The sequence below is a fragment of the Aulostomus chinensis genome, chromosome 7 (assembly GCF_037954235.1).
Source record: "Aulostomus chinensis isolate RoL2024-O1b breed Wild chromosome 7, RoL_Achi_v1.0, whole genome shotgun sequence".
Taxonomy (NCBI): domain Eukaryota; kingdom Metazoa; phylum Chordata; class Actinopteri; order Syngnathiformes; family Aulostomidae; genus Aulostomus; species Aulostomus chinensis.
Window position 1 is genome coordinate 20629353 of NC_141326.1, and position 18977 is coordinate 20648329.

General features: G+C 39.9%; 2 protein-coding genes across 5 annotated transcripts in view; both read left to right on the plus strand.

Moving 5' to 3' along the window:
- Window positions 1–13685, plus strand: part of iqch (IQ motif containing H) — a 20115-nt gene extending 6430 nt beyond the window's left edge. For 2 of the 3 annotated variants that reach the window (XM_086209093.1, XM_086209094.1), the window contains 12 exons: window positions 410–476; window positions 1382–1465; window positions 1546–1715; window positions 2528–2800; window positions 2895–3083; window positions 7654–7774; window positions 7941–8227; window positions 10818–10976; window positions 12172–12294; window positions 12414–12475; window positions 12863–12971; window positions 13156–13684. In XM_086209093.1, the coding sequence (XP_086065219.1) occupies window positions 410–476; window positions 1382–1465; window positions 1546–1715; window positions 2528–2800; window positions 2895–3083; window positions 7654–7774; window positions 7941–8227; window positions 10818–10976; window positions 12172–12294; window positions 12414–12475; window positions 12863–12971; window positions 13156–13239 (1728 nt within the window). In that variant the 3' untranslated portion in view covers window positions 13240–13684. Of the gene's footprint in view, window positions 1–409; window positions 477–1381; window positions 1466–1545; window positions 1716–2527; window positions 2801–2894; window positions 3084–7653; window positions 7775–7940; window positions 8228–10817; window positions 10977–12171; window positions 12295–12413; window positions 12476–12862; window positions 12972–13155 lie in introns of all 3 variants that reach the window. The other variant, XM_086209095.1, reaches the window with a different exon arrangement.
- Window positions 13686–14192: 507 nt separating this feature from the next.
- On the plus strand, window positions 14193–15326 carry c7h15orf61 (chromosome 7 C15orf61 homolog). Of its 2 annotated transcripts, XM_086209109.1 has the most exons (3): window positions 14211–14265; window positions 14385–14931; window positions 15020–15326. In XM_086209109.1, exons 2-3 carry the CDS (start codon window positions 14589–14591, stop codon window positions 15145–15147), a joined length of 471 nt encoding a protein of 156 aa, XP_086065235.1. In that variant the 5' UTR covers window positions 14211–14265; window positions 14385–14588; the 3' UTR covers window positions 15148–15326. The 2 variants fall into 2 exon arrangements, with proteins under 2 accessions (XP_086065234.1, XP_086065235.1); XM_086209108.1 differs by having other exon boundaries at window positions 14193–14931.
- The last annotated feature ends 3651 nt before the right edge of the window (window positions 15327–18977 follow it).

Sequence of the window (18977 nt, forward strand, 5' to 3'; positions counted from 1 at the left end):
ACTTCATTAATTAGCACCTACAAGTTCATTTAGCTTTAACACCACTGTGTGTGTATATACATGCACTAAATGTATGTTCTCAGTCTTTAAACATTCATACCCTGTTAATTAAGCCTGCTAATCTTCCCCTGGCAGTAGCATCATGTACCTTGCTGATTGAATTAATTGTAAGACGATGTTTCTAAAGTAAACGCTTAATTTAATTAAGGTGGGGTTTTATGCTTGGTTTGCTTCTGTTAGCCCAGAGAGAGATTGGCTTGATGTGTTTTAGCTATGCTGCGATGTGACGATTTCTGTGTGTGTGTGTGTGTGTGTGTGTGAGTGTGTGTGTGTGTGCGTGTGCGTGTGTGTATGTGTGTTTGCTTATGTGTGTGTGTCCTCTCTGATCACTCCTTTTCTCCATCCACAGCATCTGGCAGCCAACTGGAAACACATCCAGTCCTCCAAGAGAACCATTATCCACATCCCTTCATTAGGTAGCTTTCTCGGGCTGTTCCTGCTGCACATTCATTCACTCACACACACACACACACACACACACACACACACACACACTTGCCACATTCTTCTTCTGTCTCACCACTCTGCTGCCCTACTCTTCTGTTGCTGTGATGGAGGCACTCTGTCTCGTTCAAATGACTCTCTGCAGGAAGGCACTCACAGGATTATGACAGTCCCCATGCCAGGGAACTGAACAATTTTGTCCCAATTGCCATTTAATTTGCAGATTAAGCAAATGAAAAGCCATTACATTGAATATTTGCAAGAGGCACAAAGGTCTTTTTTACTGCTGTGGCAGAAAAAAAAGACAAATAAAAAGAAGATGAAGCTGCTGTGTCTTTGCATCAGACGTGTAGTGCAAACTATGAGCTGTTCCCGTTCCAGTTTCACCATGGCGCTCACATTTAGACTGTAATCAGGCATGTGCATTGTAAATCATTTAGCGATTGTCTAAAATTATTAAGCCTAATTACTAGCAGATGGAATACTTTATTTGCACTTGGGGTGGCAACAGAGAGTGCTGTGTGAGCAAGGATAATTAGAAAGTTGAACCCCATTGTTGTTAATTAGCATGAATCCAATCATTTAATTACCTTGATTCAGCTGAGGATTCTCTCTCAGGCAGATATCCAGACAGACAGAGAGTAAAATCCTGGAGGTATCACTAGATGTATCTCCTTGGTGGCTGGACATGATGCAACAGGTCTCTAAGCACACTGCACTTGATAGTTATTTAGCTAAATTAATCATCGGATCTCACTTCTGTGTGATTAGACTTAACTACCCCCCCATGTCTGTTAATGAGCACAACAGAGGGTAAACTTTACTAAAGCCAATTAGTGAAGATTATTTTAAATTTTTTGTGACCTTGTTCTGACAGGATACTCTCAGAAACGGCGACGGAGCTTGAGGGGTTTTGACGTCTTACAGAACATGCAAATAGGCCGACTCTGTGATGTCAGAGGTAGGAGCTTTTGACAGCCTCATATGTACACACACACAAAAATAAACATTCTATGCATAACTTTTTCCTCTTTCTTAAAGATCAAAATGTAGAAGTGATCTACATCTGTCCCCGCCATCTAGAAGAGGACTTCATGCACTATTACAACAAACTCCTGAAGTGTGATGGAGCCTCAGTGGGGGCTGAAACCAGGACCTCATCCCGCAGACGCTATGTCATCCTCACACCTGAGGCTGTAGATTATTTCCCAGTATGATCAATTCCATTTGAGTTCAGAGCTACTTGGATCATTATTGCACTGTAAACGCCTGTAGTTTGCTAGTTCTCCTCTAGAGGGTATTAGAGGAGATTGTAACTGTAAATTCTTTTGAGAGCTGCACTTAATATTTGTCTTCCCCTTTTACTACTTTGAGATTGAACATCTGTGTTATTTTGTGTCTATATTGTTATACTTAATTACAATATATTTAATGGTTTCTGGCTGACGCTCACTAAAGATGGCTGGTTTAATTACTTGTTCATTCCATTTAACTGCTGCATTTTTAGAATTTCTCTTTTGATTGCCTCAATCTGATGAAATTGCTATAGTAACCTTTTACATCCAGCCAATCTATCCATCTTTTTACATCCTTTTGCATTAGATTGAATGTGCACCATGACACGGTATTCTTCATTTATTTCTATTGATTTTCCTGCTGTTTTGTTGTTAAACTGTGCCAGACGTGTTGCTGAGATGAATCACTACTACCCATGGCTGCCAGCGCATTCTGCCAGTGACAGAAGGGATAATTCCTTGTGGATCAAATAAATACAGATGTGAAGTAATTAGTTGTATTCCCAAGGAGCTCATTGCTAGTACACATTAAAGATGTGAAGGATAGGCGAAGCCTCCCATAGGCAGCTTTTATCAATTCAACCTGCTGGAATACAGGAGGTCAAAACCCTGCTGGCTGCTACAATAATAGATCCGTTGTGTGTGTACAGCTATAAATCAGGCCAAGAAACAATACTTGGAAGATACCCATCATTGCCTCAGCATCTTTCTCCCCTCTTCTCCTCCAGACTCATAACATGTGCTTGTCCACACTGCTGAAGTACAGTCCACACACCCTGAAGCGCATTAAGAACCTGATTCAGGGGAAGCAGGCCTATATTGTAGGTGGAGTGGCACACGTGGATGACTTGGCAGTGGCTGATGAGCTGGGAGTACCAGTCCTGGGTCCTGAGCCAGATGTTGCAAAGCTCTATAGCACCAAGTCTGGAGGGAGGAGGATCTTCGCCGGGGCAGAGGTCGATGTGCCCCCTGGTCGAGGTGATATCTACTCACTAAACCAGGTCAGAGAGTAAACACAGACTCCATTACTGTACAAGGTCCTGGTAAACAAAAATAATATATTTAACCTCAAATCACGTTACTCTTCTGGTTTAGCTTTATGAAACACTGGCTGAGCTTATGACTCAACACACTGATGTACAGCGTTGGCTCTTCAAGATGGATTCCGAGCATGGAGGCCGCGGTACTGCTTACTGTGACGTACGCCATCTTAGCTGCTATAGCTGGGCCCTGCGGGAACACCAACACTGTGCCGCTCAACTGTGGAACATGACATGGACTCAGGTAAACACTTGACTTACAGGAATTTTCTCACTTTCATTAACTATAGACAGACTTCTGAAAGCATTTTTTCACATATATTCATTCTTTGTTTGATTACATTTGCCTAAATTTTCTGTTTCTGTTTGTAGTTTTGAAGACCTTAGTTCTTATTTCCTATTTCCGTTTAATGTGTATAACCTTTTACCTATTTCCTCCCTGATATTTTGACTATTATGCTCTGCATATCTTGTTATTATTGGTACACACGTATACAAATGATAAATGAGCGACTTGAAGAACTTAACAGGTTAATATAACAGCACAGCTGGTTATTGAATTAGGATTGTGCCCTTTGTTGCGCTTTGATGAAACAGTGTACTAGAGGGTTGGGTTTACCTCTACTGTAGAGTGTCCCAAAGGTCACCCCGGGGTCACACAGACCTCGTGTTTTAGCTTTCAGTAGGACATTTTTAATGTAACAGTCACCATGAAGATCTCTGTAGTATTTTGAGAATCTTCGCCATAGACACAAAACATTCAACCAATACATAAGATATCTGGCATACACACACCGTTTTGTCAATTCTCTGAGGCTCTACTGACATCCTTGTTTAAGCCTTTAAAAAGGCCAGTTGTTTCTCCTCACATATTCATATTCTGAACCAAATGTTTTGCAGTGTCATAGTAATGACACACTGGCTTCGCCCGCATTACCAATGTCATACAGGTTCAAATACAATAGCATTACAGTTGAAATTCCAGCCGATTCTGGTGCTTTTATATACCTACTGTATGTACTGTGTCTTAAAATTCTGCAAAGAGAAACTCTGACTTTATTCCATTATTCTTTAATTAATATCACTTTCTTCTCTAAAACAAAATCTGATTTAATCTCAAACCTTTTCAAACCAAATAAAAAACTGGACTTGATCATTACGAAGCTTTTCATTTGGTACAGTTGCAATGTGTGCACAGCTTCTGAGCCTCTGGCTCTTTTTTCCTCATATGCTTACAAAGTAGCCTTTGATTTTCTGTCATGTGTTAATTACCGTATTTTGCCATTTAACTGGGAGCTTTGTGTAAACTAATTACAGGCTAATGATTGTGGGCTTGGAGCACAACGATTTTACTTTTTATTCCATTTGAAAGAACAGCAGTCATCTCAAACTTCTTATGGCTCACTGTTTTGTTCCCATTGGCTTGTTCTTTGATTCATGGTGTATGTGCAGTGCGGGGCTGTAATTGTTGTGGCATTGGTGCTGTTAATTATGGCAGAGAGTGGCTGAGCCACAGCCAAGGTCCATAATGGTGGCTGAGGCAGCACAGGAAAGTAAATGGGGTTTGTTTCACCAGCTGGGGTCCTACGGAGAGGGAAGAGTGCCGAGGCCCCCAGTGTAGGCCGACAGCCTCGGGGCTTCTGGGCCATATGGACACAACACTTTAACTGGCCTTTATTATACACCTCGCTCTTTTAATCAAAGCAAAGCCCACATCCTGTGTTCCTCATTGCATGATGTTTTGTATTGCATTGTTTTCCCATAAAATATACTAATGACTTTAATGTGTTACAACAACCTTCTGCTGTTATCATCCTTTATAATGAAGATGGAACCTTGGTAAGTGCTGAAATGTTACAAAGGGACGTTGTTGACTCAGACAAACCCACATGAATTTTTTTTTAATATTTTCTTGTTCTCTTCTTTGACAGTAGATGATGTTTTGCAGTTCATTTTATCAAACTCATTTTCACTTGGCTGAAAGAAATGCCAGCCTTACTGATGTAATTCAGATACACGATTATGAATATTTTCATGAACTTAGGTGTTTGATAAATGCTGTAGCTATGTTATTAACATAGGAATCTAACTGATCTTCAATGAAATACAAATTAGTAAATCCAAAGATTAAAAAAAAAAAATTCACAATTTTAACAGTTTTTCACTAAGAATCCAAAAAAATTAAACTGCATATATTACAAATATGTTTCACAGTTCATCAGAATCTATCTTTGGCAATTACTGAAAAAAAATAAACAATATATTTTTACTTCAAATGCTGTGCAATTTTTTTTTCTAATAATTTTTCAGAGGGTCTCTGCACAAGGACCTGACTCATAATAATAACATGTAGCCTTGCAGAATGATACCAACAATCGGCTCCCTTCTGGCGATGCAAACGAAAGCCAAGGAGGAGGAGGAGGAGGAGGAGGAAGGAGGTGTGGGGCCCGTTGCCTGGAGCATGATGTTTCAGGCTGCAGAAAGCCCCCAGGCCTCTTTACACAGAGAGAGGTTAAAGACATGTAGATCTGCACCCATGTGATGCCTGAAGGGGGCCATACACACTCTTAAGCGCTCACACAGCTTCCGTATGGATCATTAGGCACAAGAGGGTAAAAATTACACCTAATAGCATCAACATATGGAGTTTTTCTTTCTGTCACGCTGTGTACAAACAGATCTTGAGCAACAACTTATTTAGGTTAAGTTTGTTAAAGAAATGGGTCATTTGATAATCACCACCACTGAAAAGGGTTAAAGGCTTTTTATACAGGTGTTTATGCTTCCATGAAGGAGCGTCAATATGTAACCAGATATATTCCACTAACAAGTCTTATTTTAAAGTCTAACCAGAAATGATGGCAGTTGGAGAACGACTTAATTTCAAATACATGTTTGTATTTTGTCTTTTCTTTTTTTTCTATGTACGAATAGTCATCAGATCCTCCACTTTTATATTCTCCTCCATGTAATAGAGAAACAGCAATCAAGGAAGAAGAGCAACATCTACTTTATTTATGGCCAGATTGCTCGGCTTGTGTGGACACCAAGCAAAGCCTGAATCCTATCACAGGGGACTGTACGCAGTTTAAGTCCAAATAATTTATTGCAAAATACCTCTCTTCCCTGTCTTCCTGTCCTGCTGTTTCTCTGAACTGCATAGGCAAAGTCCTGGGGTGAGCTTGCTCTTCCGTTGAAAATGACAACAGTTCCCTTACACTTTTTGACGCACCATTGTGTGCTTTATGGTTTGTATAGGGGGAATCACTGTGTAGCATTTGACCTCGCCTCTTACACTACTTGAATATGATGATGGCAGTTTCATGACTGGAATATCAACAGCATAATCTCCAGTTCCGCCTCCAGTGAAGCCAGACACCATGTACTCAAATAACGCTCCGGATAGAGCGACAAAAGAAGAACAAAGAAGACATTATTTACATTCAGGATTTAGTTTGTTTTACAGCAGGTTGAAAAGGTGATAGTTCCACTTACTTTGCTGTGTATGACCAAGGAGGCAAATAATGCTGTTCACATTCTCATTTGGATTTTAAAATAAGGAAATAAGGAATAAAACAAATGAGAGAGACGCTTCTGTCCACACTTAGAGTAAGAGTAAAAATACAGGGAGAGCAAGCTTGACTTTGACTCATATTTAAAACATTTTCTTTTGGTCAAACTAGTAAAGATCAGGAAAGTGAAAGAAAGAAACAAAACATCTTCAAATCGTAACTGAGGGTCAAGCTCAGATGAGAGGAGGACTCTGTGTCAGTAGCTAAATTTAAGATGGTTGTCAAACTGAACTGAGTTATGTTTGGGGGAAATGGTTTGGACAAAGAAGCGATCTTATTTTCCTTTCCTCTGGGTCCTTTGGATAATTATATGGTACAACCTTGCGGTTGTAATAAAAAAAAAAAACTTAACATGATGTGTAACATTCCATAGTAGTTTTATAACAATACATTTTGGTGGTTTAACAGTTTATTCGTCACACAATGTCAGAGGAAAGTATGAACTTGAGATGCCAAACCTAAAACAAAAGTTAGAAATTGACAGCGTAATTAAGTGCTGAAACTATTATGGCATTTCCTAGTTACAGAAACAAGGGTGATATCGATCCCAGTCAAGCACTGATTGATCCCCAGATAGATGGGGGGGGCTTAGGTATTCATCAGCTGCCTAGTGGAGAGAGTTGTTATTGAGGGCAGGTGCTGTCTCCGTGGCTGTGACTTAAAGCCATTAGACTCCTGAGGCCTTCTGATAATAGGCTGTCACTCACAGATAGACCCTCCCACAGTAGCCATCGGACGCTCGCACAGAAATTGAAACAGCCACCAGAGGTCTACGGGATAACAAGCAGTTACCGGAGTCATCCGGATAACACCAGGGCACGTCCAATAATGTAGTCCACAACGTGAACTCTATGATAAAGTAATTCTGTTTCAATTTACAATAACAGAATAATAATAATGCTTGATTATATATAAGCCTGCTAACTGCTGCAGTTTTTCTTGAGCATAATGAACTATCTTTTTCTCGTTGTGACGTGAGTAACACTTCTCTCTAACCCTAATTCAATGTTAACTTCCATCTGTTGTTCCATCGGTCTTTGCTGTAACCTGTTAAGTTAACATGAACACCACGATTCCTAAATGCAGGGTTAACTAAGCATTAACTAACCATTATTTGCCATATTATTATTATCTTGCCATTAACTAACCATTATTAGTGTGCCATTATTGTAAAGAGTTACCAGTATTTCAAAGAATAAACTTGCAAAATGTGAGTGGATGATCTCAACCCTCTGTCTACAGGAGTCTGTACAGCTCAGATATTTGGAGGAGATCCCAGACTGGCTGGCTCGTTATGCCAGGCCTGTTAGAACGTCCTGCTTTCCAAACTGGACCTGCTTCCTGAAGACCTTCCTCAGGCAAGGTCGGCTCTCTAGTGTCCCTGAATGCTGTCTGCCTGTAAATAAATCCATTTGGAATAAGTTGGCAGTAATTTCCTTTCCTCCTTTGCTCCCAATTGTTGCATATGACATGTAACATCATTTTACTTGTCTTCAAACAGCTGCTAAGGTGCTGTATCATATGTCCAGGTGGTGTGGTGGAGGCCTTCCCCCCTTCAGACTGTGTCACATGTCTGACAGTAGATCTGCTGCTGGAGCCTGGTGGGGAGGTGACCATGCTCTCCTGTGGTGACCAGCTCCACAGCTCCAGTCAGCTAGAGGCTGTAGGTTCCTCCATCCCTCAGACCGCCATGAGTCCAGAAACCTTGTCCTCCATCTGCACACGTGTTGGCCGGGCCTGTCTGCAGCGCCTCATCATAGGCTACGTCTCAGTGGACCTGGCCACCTTTCTGAACCGCAGCACTATGGAGCAGAAGGTGAGACACAGCCAGGGTAGAAGAGGGCTTTCAGTTGTGTTTGCCGTGTTGCAACATGTGGTGTCAAACTGCTCAATTTCACCATATTGTAGGACCAAATCAATTTTTAGGCCAGATCAGGGATCCATAAGAGCAGATAGGGGCCTCTCTTACTGCTCCCCTGGGACCTTGAAAAGAGGCAATGCAAACTGTGGGCACGGGGACCAAATGTGTCACAAGAGCGTCTAATAAACTGTCAGGTCTTATTGTGTCAATACACTGATTCAACCATTTAAGTCTTGCCCTTTAACCTTACAATGCCGAGAAATTCTGCGGCACCCATCTCTCGGACAATAGGTCATTCTAAAGTGATTTGGTGGCTTCGCTGAGATGTGCTGTCAGGGTGAAACTCTGAGCTGGTTACCTGCAGCGCTCCACTGAAAATTGTTTTATTATGGAGTGAATGAGTATCATGGAGGTAGAAACCAGTGAAAGTTGATCTCATTTGTCAGGATTAGCTGAAAGCTTCTTGATTTATGATACTGGAAATGGACTACTTTATGATGGTTTAACCTCTGCTCTTAGCATGTGGCTACATTGACTGTGTATTGATTCAGAGTTGTAAAATTAAAAGGCTTGCTTATAATCCAGCACATATAACTCTAAGCCTTTATAATAGAGGGGAAAGCACTGAAGCTTCTTCACAGTTTCACAAAATTGTTTCAAGTGTTTAGATGCTTTTTTCCCTGCCTTATTTAATTTTCATAGGATTCCCAATAAAAAAGTAAAGTGGCTAAGAGCCTGTTTGCCACTAGAGGGTAGTATCTTATGGATTAGATATTAACATACCATGTGAACAACAGTGTTGAGACACTGACTTTCAAACTTGAATATATTGAATAAGGTTATCCTGAGCATTAACTAATCATTATTAGTTGGTTTCTCTAAAACCTAGAGTCCAGTCTGAAACAAGTTTGTTACATCTCAATATCTCATCATAGACTAATTCTAAAGCTGTGTGCATTTCCTAAATGTATCACAAGGACAGAAGCCCTTCACCTTGACTGTTTAGAATTATACAATGACACCCTCAAAAATTAATTTTCTATTTCAGTGTTTATCCCAAATTGAATGGGATTCGCTGACAGCATAATTAAGAATAGGCCATGAACAGTAGTGTGCACCACAATAGACGCAGGGAACATTAAAGACAGATCTCCCCACACGCAGAGCTCAGACAGAAGAGAGCCACATGGGCAAACCTGTCTGGATTTAAACATCAATTTAGATTCAAACCTGTTGCTAAAAGCTGCATACTTTATTTGATGGGAAGAAGTGGGTCACATATGTTTGCCCTTGTAGTCGTTCCTCACATTGTGGAACAGTGGGGCCCCAGCTGCAGCATCAGGGATTTTAATGAAAAACCAAGGCAATATAAAACAGGTACAATCCAGGCTTATATTTCCCACAGCTTTGTGAATAGCGACAATGGGACATTGGAGTTAGATTTTGTAGTCAGTCGAGTGAATGGGCTTGGTTGAGTTTGTCCGTCCAAGTATCAAGCTGATGCTTTGAGGCGGTGGTAGTGACAGATACCACTGAGCTGTTACTTTATAGCTCAGTGTTGTTTCTATAATATCATCAATCACTCCTATAGAGCTTGGCTGCAATTTTAAACCTTTGTAGAATTAAATATCTACTCAAACATTTTACGAATCATAAGAAAATCTTTGAACTTCAAGAGAAATACTGGCTACAATATATAACTCTGGCCTTCAAACTATGTGTTGAAATGTTGAGTACTTGATGCTGTAAAATGTTTTATTTTTCATTTCTTCAAGTCGCTCCTGAATTATTGAAAGGGCTTTTTTTGTATGAAGTGCTAATTTAAACATATACATTACACTTTAAAGCTAAACTTTGCTATTATGTCACTTTGAACAGAAACATTAACACTTATTGCCCATGAATCAGTGTGTGCAGCCTCAAGCTAATACATATTCTTCGTCACTTTATTCACCATATATTGGAATTTATTACAAAATAAAATATAGAAGAGAATTTTTACATGGACAGATTTCCACAAGCTAGTGAAGATTAAGTGCTCAGGTTACAGCGACTGTGGGCTTCAGACAGGCAGCCATTTGCATTCAGTGGCAGGAGTGTTTAGTTTGACAAATAGGAAGAGAAAAAGGAGGCAGTCGACTGCCATTTAGTTATTAACAACTCCTTCGTCTGTGATTTATTTGCCACGTTTGAAGCGAGGGCATAGCTATTAGGTTATTATTGGGAAAATTAGCCCTGTTTAAGCAGAAGGCTACGACCATACCTGACCTCTTAATATACTTATAATGATGCCATTTACCATACATATCTGAAGTTAAACTAGCTCAGGGAGGGATCTACTTTCAAGTGTCATTCCACAACTGAATAACCAAATCTGTCGAGTATACGCTATTAACGGTGTTTCCCTTCACGCTGCCTCTCCATGTGGATAATGCTGATGATTCTTCTCTATCAGGAACGGTTGGTGACACACTTCGGTGCTCCATTGTTGTGACTGAATCAGAATTATATTGTTTGTAGTGTAAGTTGATGTCTCTTTCTGCAGGTGTGGGCAGTTGATGTGGACCTGACGTACAGTGACCAGCTGGCCATGACACAGATGCTTCTGATGATGACTGGAGGAACGCTGAATTTCTGCACAGGCTGTTTGGAAGTGTCTCTACCAACCCCAGAGAAATCCAGTCAACAAAAGATTACAGCCAAAGTACAATTTAATATCTGTTTATTATGGCAGTTTTTAGTGGTGGTCATTTTTTAAACATGATAAATAATTTTTGAGTGTTGTAATTATAATTGTTTTCCCAAAGCTACATATTTTTTTTTAAATTTTGTTATCAACAAGAAGATGAAATCAGATGGAGCCTTTAGTGAATAGCATTGCACATCTACAGTAATCACAAAGATAGATCAATGTTTTTCTCCTCATTTTTGTTAAATACAACTAAATACTGTAATTACGCGCTGAGCTCAATTGGTGTTTAGGTGCTGGATTCATTATCATTTTGATAGATGAGTCTAAATAATCAACACATTAATAATTCATACCGGTTTCATTATGTATGCGTATGCATGCCTGAACACCTCATCAACCTGGTGGCAGGCCTTAAACAATAGGCTCCTTTTATTAGCATTATGCCTGAGTTTACGCTTGTTAATCTGCGACTTGTATTATTTTATCAAACATTCATTTAGTTGGTGGCCTGGCGTCTCAGTTCAGCAGTTGAGCACCCACAATGGTTAATGGCTTTAGCAGTAGCCATCATTTGGGGTCTGCATATTACAAACACAATTAAATCCCTGTTGGACACTTTTATTGTTGTGTGAGGTTCCTGTGTTTGACAAGCGCAAACACACAGCCATCACGGCAAATTATTGGCTAACTCCTGTGCTCACAGCGGCTTAGGCCTGCGCTTTTTGTCTCCCAAAGGTGCTTGAGAACCAGGAACAGTTTTATCCTCTTGAGCCCTGCCACTTTTAAATAATCAACCACTCCAGTGTTACTAATGACACATGCTCCGATTCCCTCTATTGTGCCGTTACGTCTTGTGCATAAGAATAGTAAAAGCACCACGTTCAGCAGAGCCTTTATATCAGACTGAATACAAACACTTGCAGTTTCAAAACTGTAGTTTCTTTGATTGGCATCGTACAATTAAGACCGACTTGTATTTGGCACGTCTTCTAAGCATTAATTGTTCCTCCCAGCAGTTAATTAAGAAAAGCCCAACAATTTACCACATGTGCCCTGCACTCATCATGTTTACTAATCACACACACTCCCCAAACTCAACAGTGACCCTAAGGACACGTTCATGGGGTCCAGTCATTTCACCACCACCTAACTCGTGAGCTTGAACTGATTTAGTCCTAAACTGACTTGTATTGGTTTGTTTTTGCAGCCTCCTGTGGTTAATCATTATGCAGTTCTAGGGAGCCACTTGTTTCACTCCAACCTTTCCATGCTGTATCACAATGTTTTCTTCAAGATGTGCAAGGCTCATGGCATAGGATTTAACATGAAGGTAAAGCCTGTCAGAATAATCTGCTCAACATCTTTATACATGACGTATCCCTGGTTTATTCAACATGGTGTGAAGACAGCTTTATCTTTGACATTGTGTCTGTCACTGTTAAATTGCAGACGAAGCGAGGCACCGTCTTTGCTCTTTATGACAGCAGCGAGCGATGCAGGATTGGAATGATGTAGGTATTTCTTCATCTGTGTTAAACAGTTACAGGAGAAAGAATTACATTTGCTTCATATTTCTCTCAGGTAGAGCACAAGGTTGATAAAGGAGCTCCTCGGGATGATTATTTTAGAGGCTCAAGATGACTCTTCAGACTTTGTAAATGTTACAAACTCTAGAATTTGCTAAGCAGAGGGTTGTTTAATAAATGTATCCCACAGTTGTTTTCATTTGCGCAGCGCTGTCACAGCTAAATCAAGCTGTGCTCATCCCCCCCCAATGGAGGATGTTGTCTGCTGAAACTTTCATTTACCCGCAACCATCAGATGAACAAGGTGATTGTTTCTTAGCTAGCGACATGGGGATCATTAGTAAACTCTTTTGTTTGGGGTGTCGTCAATAGAGCAGTCTCTGAGGATCTCCAGGGAGCCCTTCTGACCTTTGCCCGCAACCTGTCAGTCATTCATCAGGAAATATCATCCTCTAAAACGCAAGGAGAAACCAATTTCAAGGTACCATGTTAATGACTTAACGATCCCTCCTTATCTATATCATGAAACTTGTATGGTGTCGAGCTGTCAGCCAGAATGTTTTCACGACTATAAGTGTAAACAGTTGAATTTAGTTATGTACTGTGATGAATATATGAAAAAGATATTTTTTGAGTTAAAACCTCCTTTCTTGTGTTTTTGGAAGGAGCTGATCAAGGATATTGAAGATGTTCTTCAGATGACTGCTCAGAACAAGCTGCAAGCGCTGGAGCGTAGAGCTGCTGTTTAGACCCCCCCCCCCCCCACACACACACACACACACACACAAATACATCATGCCTCCGTCATCTTTCATTTCAAATTACACTGTCAATCTTGGACCCTGAGACTGGATCAGTGTTGTTAAATGTACCCAGCCAAATGAAGTGCTGAAAAGCATTATCAGTCTGTCATTAATGTTTGTTTTTTTTTCCCTATTGCTTTATGCTTTACTCTTTTGAAATTAAAAAAACAACAACTTCACATCAGGTAACTCTGCAAGAGAATCAGTAAACACTCAAGAATATATATTTATGCATTCACAAAATACTAAAATATGAATGTGTTGGGGTTTGTAGATTAGTGATGCTTGCATGTTGTGTCTTCCTCCTCATACTGTCTTGATTTTGTGGCCAGTTCTGTAGAGAATATACATTTTGTAGTGGTCATCTTCCTCCAGTGAGGAAGTGACTGATACTGGTTGTAGTTTGATTAGATAAAAATGCTTTTCCTTGTAGCTAGCATACTTTGGAGCTGAAAATTGCAGAATGTGGTTTTTTTTTTTCATTTTCTATATCCATAATTGTGTATACACACACACACACACACATAAATATATATGAATATTTTCTGGTTCCGTATTTCACATTTAGTAGCACAGCCAGATACAGTAGATCGGATCTTCAAAGCTTGGTCTGCTGTCCATGATGCCAAGCAGCAAACAGTTTGTTTGGTAAGAAATCATATATTTACCCCCATATAATTTTAAATAGATGGGGGGGGGGGTCAAAGCAATATACCCTTTTGTTGAAATAACTGTATTCTGAAAAAAAAACAACTTTTGAGGATTACAAACAATGCAAGATACTTTAGACTTTTCTATTTGAAGTGGTTTATATATACTGCAACCTAAATGGATTGTAACGCGGAACTACGATCATGTGGATGCAAAAAAGAAAACATAAAAGCCGCAGTCAATGAGTAGGGAGAAGATGACGATGGGGAACATTCACTTGACGCCGTTGTTCTAGACGGACGACTGTAACAGGAGCACCAGGTCAGAGCATGAAGCACTACACACTTCAGGACGCTTGTTCTTTCGCTTGTTCTTTCACTCGTCTCTCATGGTGGAGAGAAACTGTATGAATGTGTTCAATGTCTGTATCTGGACATAAGTGGCTTCGTATACCCGCGGGTATGAAGACGAACCGGACTGCGGCGGTTGCTAACTCTAGCTAAGCCACGCGTGAACCCCTTCGGTGCAAGCTAACGTGTGTTTAGCTGCAGGTTAGCTTGTTTTACACGCTACATCTCATTAATTTGCGTTGTGTTATCTACAGTACTAGCAGCGGGTTTTAACCCTCTGCTCTTTCACAAGTTATGAAGGAGGTTTTGAGAAAAATACACGACTTATTCCTGAAAATTGCCTTGTTTCCAAGCATTTTGGGTAAAACTGCACCGCGTCCCGCCGCCTCGGAGGTGCTGACCTGTCACCTGCAACAGCGGAATCTACCTCCGTGGACTTCATACTGTGTCCGCTACTCTGCCGTCCACAATGACCAGTTTGGACTGTCCAACTTCAACTGGAAAGTTGATGGGTCCAACTATCAGATACTGAGAACAGGCTGCTTCCCTTTTATAAAATACCACTGCACCAAAGCACCTCCACAGAACCTGGACTTCGAGGACAGGTTCTTCACCATGTTGAAGTTTATCAATCTAGGTTAGTACAGTATAAAGCCTCTAAATATTTGTCTCTCTCTAAAAAGTGAAGATATTCCATGAAAAAGCACTGTGTCCATGTATTGCAGGTATCCCCTGTTTGGCCTATGGTGTAGGGTGCTGGATGGTGGTGGGTGCAGCAGAGACAGTCCAGACAAGTGCTGGTCCTGTCACTGTCTATTTCGCCTACAAAGAAGAAGAAGGAGCACAACACTGAGCCAAGAAACTGCACGTTGAATGAGTTCGCGAGAATATTTTGTGCACTTTTTTTACAACATGAATGGAGACTCGTTGTCGAACCTTTTGACTAAAGTGACTTTGTGCGTCACTTGAGTTAGTCTTGTCTGACGGCGCAGGTTTGTTTGTGTTTTATTTAATAAAGATTCTAAGCTGCTATTGAAGAGTTTGAAGAGTCAGCTATGCATCTTACTAAACTGACATAATGCTGACGGTGTTGAATCAGAAAGCAGACTTGGCTTAAAAGAAAAGTTTGTCTTTAAATGTTAGGAGTGGAAAAAAAAGGTCACCAGGATCCCAGATTGACCTCTTAAACACATGTGATGCTAAATAAGACTGACAACTTCCTTTAATTCCCCCCAAATGTTAATAATTAATGTAAGTAATCACACGTGACATCATTTATTTCATACCAGCACACCTTTTTGCCTCATTTTGTGTGACAAATACAAGACTCTAAATAACCCCATCTCATTTATTTAAAGGTAATTTAGTGATCACTCTCCATGCAACAGATAGTCAATAGCGTTGGAGAGAGAACAGTGACAAGACAGCTCTGATAAAATAGGTTTTAATTACCAAAGTGTGGCCTGTGTGTAGAGACATGTACATCCCCTCCTTCAGGCCTTGCTTGGCCTTTGATTTCTGGTAATGTGCTTTGCTGACAGGACACACGTCTCCGCTTCTTCTGAGCGTCAGCTTGAAAAACTGCCATATTGATTTCCTCAGCATCTCCTACTAATAGCGTTTATCAGCGACCTCAATTTTCTGGCTCTGGCCTCTTCATTTTTAGCAACAATGAGAAGGAATGAATAATTTCTTGTTGAACATGTAAATCAATGCACCTTTGACCCTGTTTGCACCAGACTGGTACAATATCAGGAAGCACTACTCATGTCCTTTGTAGTTTGTGGTAGTTGCTTGTCAGGTGCTGGAACATTGAATTTAATAAGTGATTTTAATATCAAAATGGTATGAAACAAGTATGTTTGCAACAGATAATAGACTATAGTTTTTTTGGAAGGCATTAAAAATAATTTTTGGCCACAAGATATGATTTGTTCCCTCAATTTAGTTATTCAGAGGCTACAAGAGTTAATTTCACAATTTAGGGATTTTGAGATATTTTTAGATATAACTTATTCCCTCATGAAGTCACTTTGTATTCTCGAAGTTAAATCTAGTGGACTAAAACAAAAGAATAACTACTTTGCCAAAGTAAGCACGATAATAATCGCACGTCTGTTTATATTTAATTTCCACAACCTCGCTGCTTTCACTGATTTTATTGTATTTTAAGCATTTCTGGTTCACGTCAAACTTGTAGCTTTCACGGAGCATTGATGTACAAAATCCTCCTTAACAGCACCATGACACCACACTATCATAATCATTCTAATTGCCTGGAACAAGGAACATTTAGACACACTTACAGAAATCTGATCCACAGTATCAGGCTGCACTAAAACCCTCCCTCCTTTCATTTCCAACCTTTCATCAGGACTCAAAGTGTGCATGGGGAATGCTCAAGCAACCATGTCTTAATTACTCATTGACCCTTTGACCCGTGAGCTGCATTGATACAGCCGCACGGCCAGACACAATTGTGTAACGTCGACTGCAGCTTTCTTTGTGTGCGTGTGTGTGTGTGTGTGTGTGTGTGTGTGTGAGACCAAAACGACGCAAGTCAGTGAAATCTAAACTCTGCAGCATGTGAGCACGTTGTATTTGTTTACAGGGCTTCACCCCTGAGTCACTCTAAACTGCAGGGGAGAGCACCCCTTCAGCTCGGGTAGGGGCTTACATTACACTTCCAACCTCAGGTCTAGGATGTCTACTGCAAATGGAGGGTGGTAAATTAACAAAATATATATGCATTTATAGCAAGATTGATGCCTTTTAATAGCTTTGGTAGTATTGAAGTGGCTGAATTACCCAACACACTCATCTAATGTGGTAATGAAGAAAGAATTAATGCCTGTTTGGTGAGTTTAATTGCATGCTGCAGCTGGTAATAAATTTTGTCAAGGTGAAATCTTTAAATACTTGTACTATTTAGAATTTAGGTAAGTAAAGCAAAACAAGTGCCGAAATTGAGTGTGGTCTTAATGTAAAATGTTAATGCTCAACAGTGAAATTGCTAATCAAACTGCAGAGTCTAATTATCTTCTAATTGGCTAATAAGTTCTTTGTTGTAAAAAAAATAAAAAGTTCAAACCATCTCCTTTAAATAGTTGATGCAGCTGATTCTTCCATCAATTATACAGCAGGAAAACTCTCACATTTTTCTCTCTTGTCATATAGATATATATGGCTTGGCAGAAACAATTATTGTGTGAACGACCCCTGCGGCTAACGCTCACAAGGTTATCATTATTAAGCTTGTGGATCGGCCACCAGCAGCATCTCTGTGCTTGCACCATAGCAGCAGGGGTACCGGAGCCATCACTCAGATCACTGCAAGGATCAGGCTCTGAATGCAGAGGTGTCAGCCCGCACTGTCACTGCACTCACACTCAAATAGCTCTTTTAGAATTATAATTAGACAACCGAAACATAAAGCTCATTACTCTTCACTTGAAAGACACCAACGCAGCTTTGAGACTGAAGTGTTTCAGGGATCGTGGAACGTGTGGAAAAGTCGTGGACTAGAATTTGAAAAAAAAAAGAAGAAGCAATTTCAAAGCCTGGAAAGGGGTTTTGAAAAATAAATAGTCGTGAAAATATGCTTCAAAAAAACCTTCACCACATGGTTCAGTGGAGATGGATTGTATATGTATGTACGTATGAACACAAATAAACGTATGTTTTTTTATTTAAACGAAAAATGCATGCATGTATACATACATATATGTGTGTATATATGTATTAATGTACATATAAATGTATATATGTATATGTAGTTAATAATGACTCACTTTTGTACTTGTTTATGTCGCATGAAGCCTCATAACTCGCCGTCAATTGTAGTTAAATGTACGGACCAGCCTAAATCTACTGATATGCTTTAATAGAGTTCTAGAAACGATTTCATTGATTTGACATGTCTTTCTGACTTGGGTGTTTGATGCTGAATGACCAAAACTAGAGAAAGCAAAACTAATTGAATCAGCTAAAGTAAGTGAGCGAATCATCAGCATTTTTCTTCCTGGGGCAAATACATCACACTGGATTCTCCATGATTGGCTGATGTGACATTTGTGTCGCAAAAATAGTTTTCTAACTTCTTGCATATCAATTTGTTGAAGCAATGTGCTCAGAACAGGTTAAATATAATGAAAGACATGTATTTCAAGCATTAGAAATGATAAATTGGTTAAAATTTGCATCAAGTAGCAAAAAGTTGTATACTTTTTTGAATTAGCTACTTGTTTCACATGTGCCAGCCGGGTGGACTGATATTTTGGAAAAGATGTCACGAAGTTCACACACTTGTCACTTGAGCTTGTCAGGATGTTCACTATGTTGTGTGTTCCCCAGGGGCTTCATGACTAAAAGATAAAACTGTAAAAGGAACTTTCCAGGACATTTAAAGCGTTTGTGCTTCTTCTGAGTTAGAACCCTTTTTTTTCCCCCTGTCGTGTGTTGGAAAAGGAAAGGACTGAATGACTGTGCCTGCTGTGCCAGTCAGTGGGTGGCTGAAATACTTGTCACCCGTCTTTTATGTTTTTTTTTTCTACTGTTCCAGACCTCTCCAAGACACATTTGGACTTCATTACAATAAATAATAATAATAATGGGTCAACAGATACAGTATTTTTTGGGTTGATGCAGATATTCAAGAGCAAAACCAAATCCTGTTATTGATAT

What these genes read in the sequence shown, in the direction of transcription:
- c7h15orf61 (XM_086209108.1), top strand. Translation starts at nt 14,589, where the DNA reads ATGAAGGAGGTTTTGAGAAAAATACACGACTTATTCCTGAAAATTGCC. An exon ending in GTTGAAGTTTATCAATCTAG is followed by an intron (nt 14,932 to 15,019) that starts GTTAGTACAGTA and finishes CATGTATTGCAG; the next exon opens with GTATCCCCTGTTTGGCCTAT.